The sequence below is a fragment of the Aplidium turbinatum genome, chromosome 8 (genome assembly GCF_918807975.1).
Source record: "Aplidium turbinatum chromosome 8, kaAplTurb1.1, whole genome shotgun sequence".
Classification (NCBI taxonomy): domain Eukaryota; kingdom Metazoa; phylum Chordata; class Ascidiacea; order Aplousobranchia; family Polyclinidae; genus Aplidium; species Aplidium turbinatum.
The window spans coordinates 23,906,970-23,921,905 of NC_137479.1; the positions used below are offsets into that span (position 1 = coordinate 23,906,970).

At 38.9% G+C, this 14,936-nt stretch overlaps 1 protein-coding gene across 1 annotated transcript; it reads left to right on the plus strand.

Moving 5' to 3' along the window:
- Positions 1–548: 548 nt before the first annotated feature.
- LOC145775570 (uncharacterized) lies at positions 549–14,925 on the plus strand. Its single transcript, XM_082586874.1, has 14 exons — positions 549–684; positions 3,727–3,766; positions 4,753–4,912; positions 5,906–6,030; positions 6,418–6,543; positions 7,393–7,509; positions 7,820–7,942; positions 8,391–8,495; positions 8,944–9,203; positions 9,457–9,950; positions 10,249–10,365; positions 10,734–10,830; positions 11,904–12,063; positions 12,867–14,925. Exons 1-14 carry the CDS (start codon positions 574–576, stop codon positions 13,058–13,060), a joined length of 2,229 nt encoding a protein of 742 aa, XP_082443000.1. The 5' UTR covers positions 549–573; the 3' UTR covers positions 13,061–14,925.
- Positions 14,926–14,936: the final 11 nt, after the last annotated feature.

The following is a 14,936-nucleotide window of genomic DNA, read 5'->3' on the forward strand; positions in this document are numbered from 1 at the left end:
GCAAAGTGCAGTAATCATACTTCTTTTTATCGACAATGGTCTTCATTGTCTCTCATTGCAAAATGCAAACTCTGAAAGCATGAATGTGATGTTCCATTTGTTCATTCTTTCCCCTTAATCAAGCCCAGCAGTGCAAAGAATGGATTTTTGCACAAGATATAAAAGGCATTGCACAAATGCACATGCAATTTCAGTCACCTGTTTATTCTATTGATCGCATGTGTCTATCTTCTGGTTTATTTATTTTTTGCTTTTATACATCAAATTTTGTGTGAGATATTGAGCAACCTGTCTATGAGTTGAAGCAGATTATGCTTTGAATGTGTTTTTAAGATGAACTTTTGACATTTCGCTTCGATGTCTAGACCAGACTGTTGAGGCCAAGCATTTTCCTGTTTTGAAATGCCCAACATTTAAAAGGGTGTAGAAGATTGTTTTAAATATATATTCTGATTAAATAGCCACTTTTCTTTCATCTATTTTTTCAGGATGTCTCAATTGACTTGTATTTTAACTATATATGCTGCATACTTTTTCAATTAATTGTAAAATATTTAATTATACTCTGCCTAAATGGAATTCCGTCCCAAACTACAATCTACATTTTCCACAGCCAATGATACAATTGAAGATGTTTCTGGGGGATGTGTTATGCACCGGTATAAGGGTTATAAACGGAAAAGAGTGAGTACTGTATCTAAAAACTGTCACATGCTTTGTGAAAAATGGTTTTCTTGCCTTATTTGCATCACTAGTCAATTTACAATTGAAAGTACCTCGGAATGGAAACTTAAAATATACTGAAGATGAATAAATTTCAATGCTAAACTATTGAAGAATTCAATTTTCATGTAGACCTTTTTATGTAGACCTCATCCTCACTTCATTACTTTATTGCAGGTACATTTTGGCAATTTTTAAGACAACATTTGAGAAGCATCTGGCAACATTATTAATGTAGACCAGACATGGAAAATGCACATTTTCAACTTTTGTTAGTTGTATACATTTTCTCACATTATTCAAATTGAAGACTTTTGATTCTCATACTAGATGAAAGAGCTGGCTAAAACTAAAAAGAAAACTATAGGCCGAATTACCATTTTGTAACATTAACTGGATTTGCACAAAAGTTGCGTCTATGCATACTTGTAACAAACCGTGTAAAATTTCTCCACTTCTATTTGAATGAGTATATATCTATTACACAATTTTGCAAGTTAAAAAAGATGCTTTTGCACTAGACTGCTAATGTGCTAAATGATGGAAATTGATTGTGGAAAGGCTCAAGGGCGCGGGAAGTAGCGGTGCTCAAGGGGCTGCAGCGCCCCCTAGAGCTAATTCAGCCCCCCCTGGAATTTTCGAAAATTGTTTTGCCCCCCTAGAAAATTCTGACAATTTAAGGTACGGAACATATTTTCAGAAAATTATTTGAACAATAAATGCTTCAAAGAATTGAGTTCCTGTTACGTGTGGTCACGCTCACCATTCGCAATAGAGAGTTGTCGATCGCAAGGAATCATACCTCGCAGTAGCGGTACTAGCCACCCTCCCTACTAACACTGTGGTCCATCGTTTATTGGACACCATTCTGCAATATCTACATTTCACACTGTACTTCTGAACATTACAATAATACATGATATTGCTTTTTCGTCTTGTTTTGTTCGTTAGTGCAATGAGAGGAGACGCATGGGAAAAGATATTCGGCTTGGTAAGACAAGCACGCACGATGCGGCTTTATTTTGCAGTTACCTACAGCGGTGAAGTTTTTCAGCCTGCAGAAGCCGTCGCAAGACAGCTCCAAAACAAGAACATCTCTGCTTCAGCTTTGGAATCCATCACCATTCTCCGTGAACGCATCAAAAACTCAGAAAACATAGATCCGTTTCCAAGATTATGGAAGCAGCAAACGTCTTTGCGTCTGCCAATAACCTAAAGACGCCAAAGGATCCCTGAGTGAGCAAAACTCCAGCAAGAGTTCGAAACAGAGAAGAATCGGATGCTTTGTCGTCTGCGGGAGGAGCGTGGAAACGACAATACATCGAAGCCCTTGATTTGGTTCAAGCTGAGCTTGATCGAAGATTCAACCAGGCGGATCTGCTTACAACAGTAACAGAGAGAAGGCCCTTCTGAGCTGAGCAAACAGTGAGGAAAGATCTGATACTAAGATCAACTCACCCGATGCCATCAGAAAAGATTGCCTAAAAACGGAACTTACCTTGCCCAGCAATGTTGTAAGTGGAAAAACCGCAAACTCCGTTCAAAGGTTGCTGAGATACTATCGCAACTAAACCCTCAAAAACTAGATCTTTTCAAAGAAACGCGAAAAGTGGAGCTCTGCCTTTGCCTCCAGGTTTTAGCTACATCATCAGAACGTTCTTTTTCTGCTCCAAGACGCCTGAAAACGTGGTTGAGAAGCTCAATGACACAGAAAAAGACTTACTCATCCTGCGTTGATGCATGTCCACCAAAACATTTTGGACACTGTCGATGTCAAAGAACTCATGACACAGTTCATAGAGAAAACACCTCAGCGTAAAGCAATGTTCGGAAGCGTGTGAGATTGTGAGAACTCATTTCCCCAAACTGTCGTTTTCATATCACTTTCTAATTTGTTCGTATCCATTTTAATTTCCTGAACAGCTGCTTTGTTGTTGCTGTTGTTCATTTGTTACAATTTACAATGTGTGTTTGTTCGGCGGCGTCATGATTTACTCAGTAGGCTGACCAAATGCTTACTACTAGTTTTAAATGCAGTCCCACATAAGGGGGGTCTGGGGGGCTTTGCCCTTTGGGCTTTGCCCCCCAGAAGCTGACAACAGTACGACAGCTTCAGCCCCCCTAAAGAAAAATAGTTCCCGCGCCACTGGAAAGGCTAGTTCAACATACTCTATGTCACAATTCCTGCTGATGTCTATGTATTTGGTAGGTCAAGAATAAAGGAATAGAGGCTGCTTGCTTTTGGTCCCCCTTCTGCATTTTATAACAGCTCACCAAATTTGTCCCAATGATGTCATATTTATCAGCTCCACTAAGTAGAAGTTTAGGCACTGGCACAATTGAGAATTTTGATTCCAATTGGTGTGGATGCACATCTAGAATATTAAATGGTTTGGAATGAAGCAGATAATTTGGGTCTACCGGCCAAGCAACGAATTATATACATTGGTCTGCAAGTTGCAAATATCATACAATACAAAGCACAGTATTGTAGTTTTATTTTTTATTTTCAACAGCAGTACTCTATCTACACAATTTAATAAAACAAGCAAATAGGCTTGATATTTTTACCAATCAGTTGATGCGGAACAAGTGCGTTTGCAGTTTTAATTCCCAATTGAAATCAATTGTCATGATACTGATAGCTATTAGACGGGTTAATAGATTGGTTCATTATGTCTTGCCCTCATGCCCTACCAAAATCTTACCTTGCTTTTGGTATGGTATGGGAACTAACAGCAGGAGTTTTTTTTTATTGACTTTAAGGGACCAGAGGCAAGGGTCTCTCTTTTAACCACCCCTGACTGTTGAAGTTTGCTCAGATTACAGAGCGAGGCTACCAGAGAGCATCCAATATTTAGTATCATCACCCAAGACACAAGCCCGTTTGTATTTTACACTATTATAATGTGTTTCACAAAAAAACATGTTGATAAGAATTTTTTATGATGTAAATACTGTATAAGTTGCAATTAAACCAAACCCAACCTTTGTGTATTTTAGAGATGGGGACAGTTAAGAGTGGAAGCAAAAAACAAGACGGGTGAGTTTTTGTCAGATTGGTAGTTGACATTATAGGGTTTTTGCAGAGGTTACAAAACATACAAGGTGATTTATTTTTTGATTAATCATCATACACAGTAAGCATCAGTTGTACGGTATATATTAAACTAGTTTGCTATGATAATGACTCTCTTGTGGTGCATAGTATATGTAAAGCACAAAGCGGGTATGTTGACAATGTACACAAAAAAAGTTATTTTTATTTTTTTCTGTTGCTGCACTCCTTTCAATATTTGATCGTGAAGATACAAGATAATTTCTCAGAAAAGTGTGACCGGTTTACAGTGCAGCAGATTTTTGTCACATTTCCTTTACCCAAATGTTATTGATAAATCCATAAATATCCAACTTATGATTGAAGTTCATGTTAAAATATCTATGTCTATTATTTGTATAAGTTTATTGATATTTTCACCAATGATATGCCGTAATATGTACTTACTTTTTCCACACAAAATTTTTCTACCAACCTTATAACCAAGACTTCTGACAATCATCCAACTAAAACATGCAATTATGTTCAAATGTGAAACTGTGCTTCTTTTGTGACACGTTTTAATTTAAATACGTTGATTGGAATATTGCCTCACTTCATACAGTCCATGTTTTCTGTAAATTTCTCGCTAGAACAAAAAAAAAAACAATGTGCATGTGTACTGTGTTGATAGACTTTCATGTGCAATAATTTTGGAAATAGTTTTGTCAGCTTTCAGCTGTGTGCAGTAGATGCTCGCACTTCATTCTGCAAACAAGTGAAGACATTCGAATACAAGTTTCACGTTCACATGCATACCATTCATACAACAACCTGTCACGACCATCTAAATTTTTAAATGTTGTTTGATGTTGCTTAATCTTTAATAGAACATCAATTTTAGTCTTTTATGCCGGTATGCTTAAATTTTGTGACAAGTGTTGGTTGTGTTATGGTTGTACTCAAACTTCATATTTATTTGACGTTTTCAGGTCGTTGTGTCATTCGACTTTACAAACATGACATTGCAAATGTGAGCCAAGACACTGGCAAGTCGAAAGAGCCAAAACTTAAATTTGAAATTGAATTTTCAAGAGAAGACTTCTGTGGTTTGGAAAAGGGCGAACATTTTGATCGATATGGAATGAGAAGGTACACTAGGATACTGTAGTGTTTGTACATGACAAGGACTCGAACTTTAGTTGTTGTTAGTTTTTTTGTGGTAGTAAACTTCGTACTTTGAAAAGATGTATGCACATGAACATCCTGCAGACGTTGAATCAATGCAACACAGGGTTGATTAGCCGTTCAATGGATTTGTTATGAAACTTTTGGTGACTCATCGCTTTTTGAAGCAAATGGAAATCGAACAGACTGTTGCGTTGTTTCGTGATTCATATTATTCGGCTAGATCACGTCGTTTCAACGTAAAATTTCAGCTAAATGAGATGAAGTTGAGCAAGAGCAGGATGTATGGAGAGAGTCTACCCGACCTGATGTCTGTGCACGATTTCTGTATTTAAGCAGTTTTGTTGTTATTTAGTGAGTTCTTAAACACGTGCATTATTTGCAGACTTCGCTATTAAAGTCATGATTTTGTAACAACTTGCAACTGAATGGTAGCTCATTCTTTCATGAAATCTTCAAGCAACTTTTATTTTTGTTATGCTGAGAAACAAATGTGTTGTATTTTCCTCTCCAGATGAATATCTCACCGTATTTTCACACAGTCGCTAATTAACTTTATTTTTCTATGTTATTTTTTTTATTCAAACTGTTAGCCTAATCGTTGATTGTTTGGGTTAATTGGGCTAGAAGAAAAGGAAGTGAAACATTGTGTCTGCCAAGCATGTCATTAATTGTCTTGCCAAGGTACAACGTGTACTCGGATTTTTATAGGCGTCGAACCGAAGTTTTGTCAATTGCTTGGATGCGCCATTACCCCCATTCATGCAGTTTTTTTCTGTAATAACAATACCAACATGTTCAGTGCACTGTTCTGCACAAGGTTCAAATGAAACAGTTATGTTTCCAGAATTTCTAAGTTAAACCAATGCAAAGATAAAACTTGTATACATTTTGCATGGAAATACGTCCAATGTCGCGCAAGGATTTATTCTCTTAACCGTTGCTGTGTTTTTCTAGATACCTTTGCATAATCACTCGAGAAAAACATTTAATCATAGAAGATGCAGTCATGACGGCTGCTGGTATAAACCACAACGTACTTGGAACGTGGTATCAGCTGATCTCACAAGTAATGAACTATGGTGAGTCCAAGTCTTTCGCTTGCTTAGAATTTACTATACTAGTTTGATTTGTAATTATTCGTTTTGTTTTATCTTATTGATATCTTTACTTCACAGATGAAAAATTTATATCAAATAGCTTTGAGAGCAATTTAGTTTCTGTGAAAGACAGAGAAAGAACACCAACTTACAACACGCTGATTAAATTACTTTCGTGAACACTGTTGCATTTCAAGGCAAGAACGTGCAAAGAACATGTTGCTAGAGCTTTCTCTGTTGAAGTTGCAAAAACTATAGAAACCCTTCTGTGATGCAAAGAATGTCTACAGGAGTTGCCAGCTTTTCTGAAATTCAACTATGGTGCTGCCCTTGACTAGTAATTGTCACCGTTTCCTTTGCTTTTTGCAGTCAATCGTTGGAAAGTTGTTGAGTGTAACCCGAAGCTTGCTATGAAAGTTTGCTATTTTCACGTCAGTTCTGAGAACGTCTCTGAATGCCACAGCCTTGAAGATAAGACAAGGGAGAACCGAAACTGTAAGTGGATTGTGTTTATTGCTTTTCCATTCGTAAGCGCATGCACCAATTGTCCAATGCGTGAATGACAAGACGCGGCTTCTCAACAGTCATCACGTGATCACAATTGCCGACCAGAACAATTTTACGAAAATCTGACATGCAACCATTCTTATTGCAAAAATGTTACTATTTTGGGCTGCTAAGTTTTAGACGTATTACAACTCTTCACCATAATTTGAAATGGTTTTAAGGTAGTTTAGTTTTTTACTTGATGTGGATGTGTAAATTACTAATACTGTAATGGGTTTTTTTTTTTTATGTACCGTTGTATCTTTTGTGAAATGCAGATATGTTTTATTCTCAAGACATACAGTTTCATTGCTGTCAGATATATTTTATCCCAAATCTAATCCTTTATGCTGACTCTCTTATTGGCAATAAAAATTAGCAAAATCTCTATAACGTTTTAGTAGGGTCTGCTACTATTCGGTGAGTCCGATTTGGTGAGTTCCTAACCTCTAACCCCTAACCCTAAAACGGCAATGATAATTAGGCTACGGTACCCGATAATTAAAAAAAAAAAATTGAAAAAATCCCCCGTTAAGGGATCGGACTCACCGAATCGGAATCACCGAATCGGACTCACCGAAACGGGCCATTCCGTTTTTAGTATGGTCTAACAGGGTATCGAACCTACGTTTACCCACCCAGAAGCAGACACTTTATCCACTTAGCCACGATAGTTCTTAAAATAATAAGTTAGTTAAACTTTGCACACTGGATGTTGCCTACCTAGTACCCACTACCCATGCGATGTTCCATTAGTACTTTACTGTTCTGAACAATTCAAAGGTGTTTGATTGACAGGTTTGGTCTTGCGGTCGTGGAAACTGCAGGACATCAGTGACATCACAGAACACACGACACAGACGGGAGACAATGAACCAATCACAGACATATCGTTTCGCATCCACGACAACTTCGGTGCTTATTGCTATTTTGCTTTTGTGCAAACCACAGGCGTTTTTATCAGGAGATTCGGTTGTTACTCTTCGACTCTCTTTTTTGTTTTGAATTAAATTCTTTGAAAACTGTTACTTTTTTGTGCGGAATTCAATTTTCTGACTTGTCAGAAAAATGTTTTAATACTAACCTCCATGAAAGAAGTTTTGATGTGACTGGGCACTGGCAAAACTTGGAAAGTTTTTAGAGTATTTATTTTTCGCTTGTACAATATACTCTGCATGGTTGTCACAGTTCTATGACTATATTCAATTATTATTCATCTTATTAGGGAACCTGGAAACGGTGAACATCACAGTCGAAGGAACTCCGACATTTCAACAAATTATTAACCAATTTAAACGCAGCAACGGAGAGGCGCGAAAAACAACCACAGTGTGTCCAGGATTTGATGGTAACTATTAGATATCGTTCGTATCTGCTTCGTTTTACTACACCAGCTATCAAATTAGTCATTTTTTGCCTTGCATAACGTCTGCGGACGCTACACAAAATGATTATTGATTAATTGGGATACGACTCCGATAAATCCATACTCTCATAAAAAAAAAGTTATAGTTTGTGTTGCAGAACCGGTTTTCGTCCATTAGAGCTCATCAACACAACTAAATCGAAACGACAAAATAGCAATATTTTTTGTAGTCATTTGTGTTAAAATAATCACGCAGTGATTTTGAGGTAGCCTACATACTCTGCAAGTTTTACGCCTCACTACTCACTAGCTTTAAGCAAATTATCACACCAAAACATCATGTTATTATAAAAGTAAATCTGCGATAGGTGATTTTTTGTTTTCACGCCATCTTGAGAGGTGCCCTAATTTTCTCCTTCTTTGTGGTCAGATCTCAATTGTCATCCGAATCTAGTTCGACTACCAAAGCAAAGCCAGCCTAAAGGAATCAGGAAAATTCTTAATAAAACATTAAGTAATTCGAAATCCTCACAAGGTCAGTGCTGGCGAAAACGTAGGTATGAAAGATTGAGGGTTGTTTCCGTAGTTGAAACGACAAGTCTGTAGCAGCCACGACCATTATTGAACGACATATGAGTGACTTAAAAAGCAGCTTTCAAATTCAGTATGGATTCATTTGCGGTAGATATCCGGCTCTTTTTTAAAGTATGATGCGTCTGTTAAGTCTCCACTGAGCGAATTATAATCGCCAAACAAATGCAGACTTACTGTATCTCACGTATATCTACAATTATATTGTAAGCCTAGCATAACTTGTATGTTTAATTAAAAAAAAAGAATTTGTAAAATGACAAAACGATTTCAATCGTTGTCCTAATTACCGTCATCTTTCAGTTTTATTTTTTGCAAACATTGACATTTTAGAGTTTTAAAGAATAGACCCAATGATATAACTGACCACAAACTCTCTGTTTGCTCTGCAGAGAACCTCGACATGCACCAAGCGAAGAAGCAGGACCGTCACAGCCAGGGAAACTTATACGTGAAGTTGGAACGAGAGGAATCGAACCCTCCTTCCTATTACAACGTACTCACTCCTACCGAGCCCCCGCCGAGTGAAAACCCACTTGCTTCATATAACGGCGATGTGGACGAGCCATCAACCTCACGCAAAGGAGCACCGTGTCTTCATAATCCGGACCCACGCATTCGCGTTGCGCCGAGTCTTGCCAATTATTCTCCAGTGAGTGTAAAATGTAGTTGTCGCTGACTCCATAATGTGTTTTTGTTGAGCCACGTAAATTTTTTAATTTTGTTAAGAGCAAAGACGATTGTAAAACTGGCATATACTTATTTTCTCTTTTGTAATTTGCTTCGAAAACCATCTAACCGTAAGCTGTGTGCAAATTTGAATGTATTCACATGTGATTTTTATATCGTGATATTCATGTGTGATATTCACATGTGATATTCATATCGTGATTTTTTTTACAAAGACTCAAAGCTTTGAACCCGAGTTTACTCGACCCATGCCGCGCTCACTGCTGCCTTCAAACGGATGGAACTCTCCCGCTGCGCCGCCGCAGTCTCCCCCACGGCTCCCGTCAGTGGGGCTTGACGACAACGACCTGAAAAAGGCGCCGGGCTTGGCAACTCAGCAAAGTTTCGATTCCGATTATCAGACTGGCGACATGTCAACCCTGCTCACGGAAAGCGACTTTGCGCAAGGCCGCTATGTAAATGTGCAACGCAACAATTCCGACTCCGAGTCTCCTTCGAACGGCAGCCTTCCACGGCGCCCTACTACCTTGAAAAGTCTCGTGTATCAGAACCTCGTACAAGAAGCAGAAGAAGAGCAACCGCCCGCTATACCTGCACGGGACCAGCAGATCACTTCTCAACACTACATGAACATTGCTAACCGCACAAGCTCACAACCTCCGACTCCTTCTGCCAACACGGCCCCTCCTCGACCCCCCAAGCCGCTCAGGTATGACATTTCTTTATTTGAAGTGGCTATATTGAGCTACTTGTTGCGATGAAAAAGGATTTTTTCATGGCAAGTGTTGTTAGGACTACGTGTTGTTGTCTGCCCGAGACTTTAAATTTTTCCAAATCACAAGTTTTTTTCTCGGCTTTCAAATTTTCTCAAGTATGTGCAGAATTTCTTATCTGGCGACACTAGTGCCGTAAATATTATTTGAAAAGTTACTTTTGTCCATCACATGATAAAGTTTGACTTTTATTTACTGATGTGACAAAGCTGAGTCATTGTCACGTGTTTCTAGTCGTCCACCAAGCATCGACTCAACTACCAATCAGGTGATGGGTCGAAGTAAAGACGGCGGTGAACGCGCACCACCTGTACCTGGAAGAAAAACTGCTAGTGATGAAGATATCCCAAGGTAAGTATGCTTGATGGTCAGTGTATATATTAATTGTAGTTTTACGGCAACAAGGTTAGGATACATTGTCTGGTGCTCAAATTACTCGACTTTTGACGACTGTGTTATTTGATGAGCGAAATTTAAAAAAATTATTAGCAGTACCACAACAGTGCTTTTGAAAAATAAAAAAATATGCTATTCGGCGATCGAGTCTATATTTGTCGCAATACTAGAATTGCTAATGATTGAGAATTGATTTTAATCTTTTTCTTCACACGCAATATCTAATAAGTTATAGCTGGACTTCAAATAGGCAACAACCACACTATCTCTGTGGAATGTGTGATTTGTTGTACCTTATTGTAAACGTCGCCGTAATTTTGCAGGTCTCGTGTTGATCGAGTCGCGTCGTCCATCCAGCAGGGGACGCTTCCGCCTCTCAACACTGGGGACGAACAGCGTCCTTACGAGAACAGCCTTGCTGTAAGTTGCCTATGTTTGCATGAAGCCAATGATTAGACTAGGGACAGTGGAATAAAGGGATGACTCGCTTTATTGATTTTTCTTGCGATATGGACAGCTGGAGGGTCACTGCAAAAATTAAAAATTGGCAAAACTGCGAATAGTTTTTTTGCTTTTACGCAAATTCATTTTTAACAAATGAAATGCTATATTTAGCGTGAGGTTTAGGATGCTAGAACATCGACAGAACCTTGCTACAGCAGTGTGAGGTTAACTACTGTTACCACTGTAGCGTGAAATCTATTGCTGCATTAGTATAACTAGTATAGCATTACATAAGCATGATATCACATATTTTCATACGTTTATTTTGACAATACACACTTTGTACACTCGTAGACAGGTCAAACACGCTGCACCTGGGTATGCGACATATGGCGGTAGACCTCAAGATGTAGTTGCACCAAATTTTGTCATAACACTATGACCCTCCAGTTGTCCAGCTTCTTTTTGAGTGAGCAATCCCCTACTTCTACCATCCCTAGATTAGACGACTGCCCGGGCTAATAATGTAAACCCAAGGACGCCAGTGTGAAACCTATCAAAGGAATGCGACTGTGAGGTGGCCAGGCGTATGATATCCTTAAATAGGAACACAGAGATTGACTTTTTGTTCTTGTCTACTTAATCGAAATCTTAAGGCATAAGCGTGGACTGGATATACAAAAACGTTTAGCAAAAGCACTGTATATCAGTTCGAATTAGGTGACGTATGTTGTGGAATGTGGAACCTAAATGACCGTTTTTTCTAAAAACTGTTCATTGTTTATTACGCAGTATCGGAGCATTGTTGGTGACACCTCTTGTGGTTTTCATCACAGAGAGGGCTGTGATGCTGTAACTACACTAACCTGCCCATTCATGTCACCAATGTTGTGTTCAAGCGTCTTGGTTTATCGAATCACTTGTTGACTCATTTTCCACGATTTTATTGAAACGTCATTTTGGGTTCCAACCTTAACGAGATGGTAATTTTGTTGGGCAATGAGTTCGATCGTGTAACGTTGTGTACTAAAGCGAACTTGTTTGTGCAGTTTGAGATCTCCATCGACGAGGTCCTGCAGGGAAACCAACTGACCAACTCCGGTGGCCGATGGCTTGACTTGCCCCACTCCGTATTCATCCGCATCGCTCTGGCCCTCGAGAAAGATGGAATTACGGTCGGGGACTGGAAAGCGTTTGCAGAAAAACTGGGTATGTTTCAAACGTCATCACTTGCTGAAAAACGCGTTGTTTTTGTACAGCAAAACCGAAGCAGTCGATAGAAATATTTTTCGCACGACAAAAGCTGTGTTGACGTGAGGTTGATCACGTGTGCACTGGATACGTGTTTTTGTCTTACACGCTATTATGTAAACGAGAACACGCTGCAGTTAAAAGCTTTTTTCTCAAACACCTGCTGTTACCCAATAGGCTAAACTGAATAGACGTCGTCAGCAAACAATAAAACAACAATACCAAGCAACGACGGTTCAACAGACGGAATAATTCAGACAACATTTCAACAATCGGAAACTTCACTCTGTAAAACTCGGTGACCGATCCTGCGTCAGTGGTTGAAAGCCTCCTCAGTCCTCAAGTATGCGAAACTGCCATAATTGAGCTCTGAAAGACGCTTTCTTAGTGTGAGGATAAAGATTTTCACAACTAATCAACACTGGGTGTGTGCATTTGACCAACACACTTCAAAGACAGATCTCCGTTGAGCGGAACCTAATAAATCGAATCGAACAATTTACTGGAACGACAAAGGGCGGAAAATTTGCTGCCAATATCGGTGATCCGGTTTAGCTTAGTTACTCAAAGCCCATGCTTGTATAGTATACAGAAGCGCCAGGAATTTGTTTCACGGAAAGACTTGCCAGTTTTCAGATAAAGAATCTCACAATTAATGGAAGTGCATGTGATCGCATTGCATTCATTTCAATAAGACTCTACAGTAGGTGCCCGTTCAAAGAAGCAATGTTCTTGTTGCTCATCATGACTTTTTCTTATAGGTTTGACTTTTCATCACATCCAGCAACTGGCCGGCTTGATGCGCACTCATCCCACTTTGCGTGCGCTGAATGTGCTCTTGCTTCACTGGAGTCGAACCCAATCACCAGTTACCTTCAGCCGAGAGAACTTGCAAGAGATGCTCATCATGATAGGAAGGGATGACCTCGCACACATCATTCCACCAAAACAGTAGAGGCTCGAAACAAAACACTGCCACGCTTGTGTTGAATTTGCATTTAATGCTGTTGTACTAATGATAAGTTTGTCGCAGTGCCATTGTACTAGTGAAACGTTGATACCACGACTCGCATTCAATGTGTGCATGCATCTCAGCTGTATCCATGATTTTGCGATTGTTGCAACCAGCAGTTTGTCTTAGGGAGTTCTTCCAACAAAACAACTGCATATCGATTTTTTAGGCGATTGCCCTGGACATCCTTTGCTAGATTTCTCTTTGATGTATTGCCATGTTTTCATATTTCATGCTGCTTGAACTGATACATTTTATATTACCTAATAGCTGAAGCACATTCTCGTGTTTTTTAACTGCAGAAAAGTTTAAAACAATCTTAATGGTACCTTGTAACATAGATTGCACATATCGATCATTTTATAAATAACTCGCAAATTTTGTTTTATTATGTGAATTTTGTTTTCTTGTGGCAATCTAAGATTATATTGCAAAGGTTTTTGCTTGTTTGCAGTTAAAAGTTTCAAAGCACGCTGTCCCTATTGAAGTCAGATTGAAGTACCGTAGTTTTTTTTCAAGTTTGCCACCTAATACCAGTACGTTTCGTGAATTTTATTTGCTGTGTCCAGGGTGGCGGTTAAAACAATGCATCATTGTGTGACTTTATCAAGTTCAGTATTATCAATATTTAGGTACGGTTTACTTTGGAGCTTGCTCTGAACCGGTATTGTCGTGCAAACCAAGCACAGAATGGACTGTAAAAACGTAGAGAAACATTTTCAACACTCATCATGTGCAGAAATCTGTTCCTCTCTGGCTTCTCGCACTGTGCGGTAAAAATGGTCCATCTGTTGCAATGATGGAAGCTTGTCTCAAAGTGTGCTGTCGCAAGCATAACTTCTTCCCAGACAGCAAAATTAGTCATTTTTACATTGATTCAACGTCTACAGACGTTTGATCAGACTTTGATGCAACGTCGAATCAATGTAAACATGATTGATTTTACTGCCTGGGTTGTTCTTGCACCAGTGTTGTGATGTTTGTAAGAACAAATCATTCCATTTCGTTAATGTGTCTTTTCCGCCGTTTGTTCGAATGACCAATAAGCACAGACGTACAAAGTTCAATCTATTGATATTGCATTCCTGTCTTTGATTATGCCATTATATGATTCCTACCCAGGCCATTCTGCACTTCATTGTCGCCGCTTTACCTACTCATCATGACATAATATACTTTTAATGTTTCTTTTGCTTTTGAGCTCTATTGTGCGTCGTTATCAGTTGTACACAAGAGGTTTACGTTCCCCGATAATCGCATTTAAGATCATTTTTCGAATAAAACTAATCTTCCCTTTGCTTTTCAAATGTTTCAGACCACGACTCTACAGACGTTGAATCAATGTAAAAATGACAAATTTTGTCTGCGGAATGCATGCCTTTTGCCCAACTGCAGATTGGGCAAAAGGTGTGCGCGTCATGCAAGTGGCGCTCGCATTTATGCAGACTCATCAATTATCGAAACTCCTAATTCTTCATTCGAGAGGTATAACGCTTCACCTCTCCACAACAGATTCGCACAACTTCATAACAAGAATCGGGATACCCCCTTAGAATGAGACTGTTTTGCGTTGTTTATTGATATTGTTAGATGGTGGTGTTGTGATGCTAACAATGACACTTTTTGTGCCTGATTGGCAGTTAAAGCTGCTAGATCTTTATGCGAAGAGATTGATGGAATGCGTCTACAATTAATGCAGTTTTCTCGTATTTATCTTTGTTTCATTGCAATTTCTGTATGAAGTGCCTTCTTGCAATGTAGTTGTAAAAATATGTTCCCATCTTCCAATACATGGAATCACACACACACTGGCGGCTGT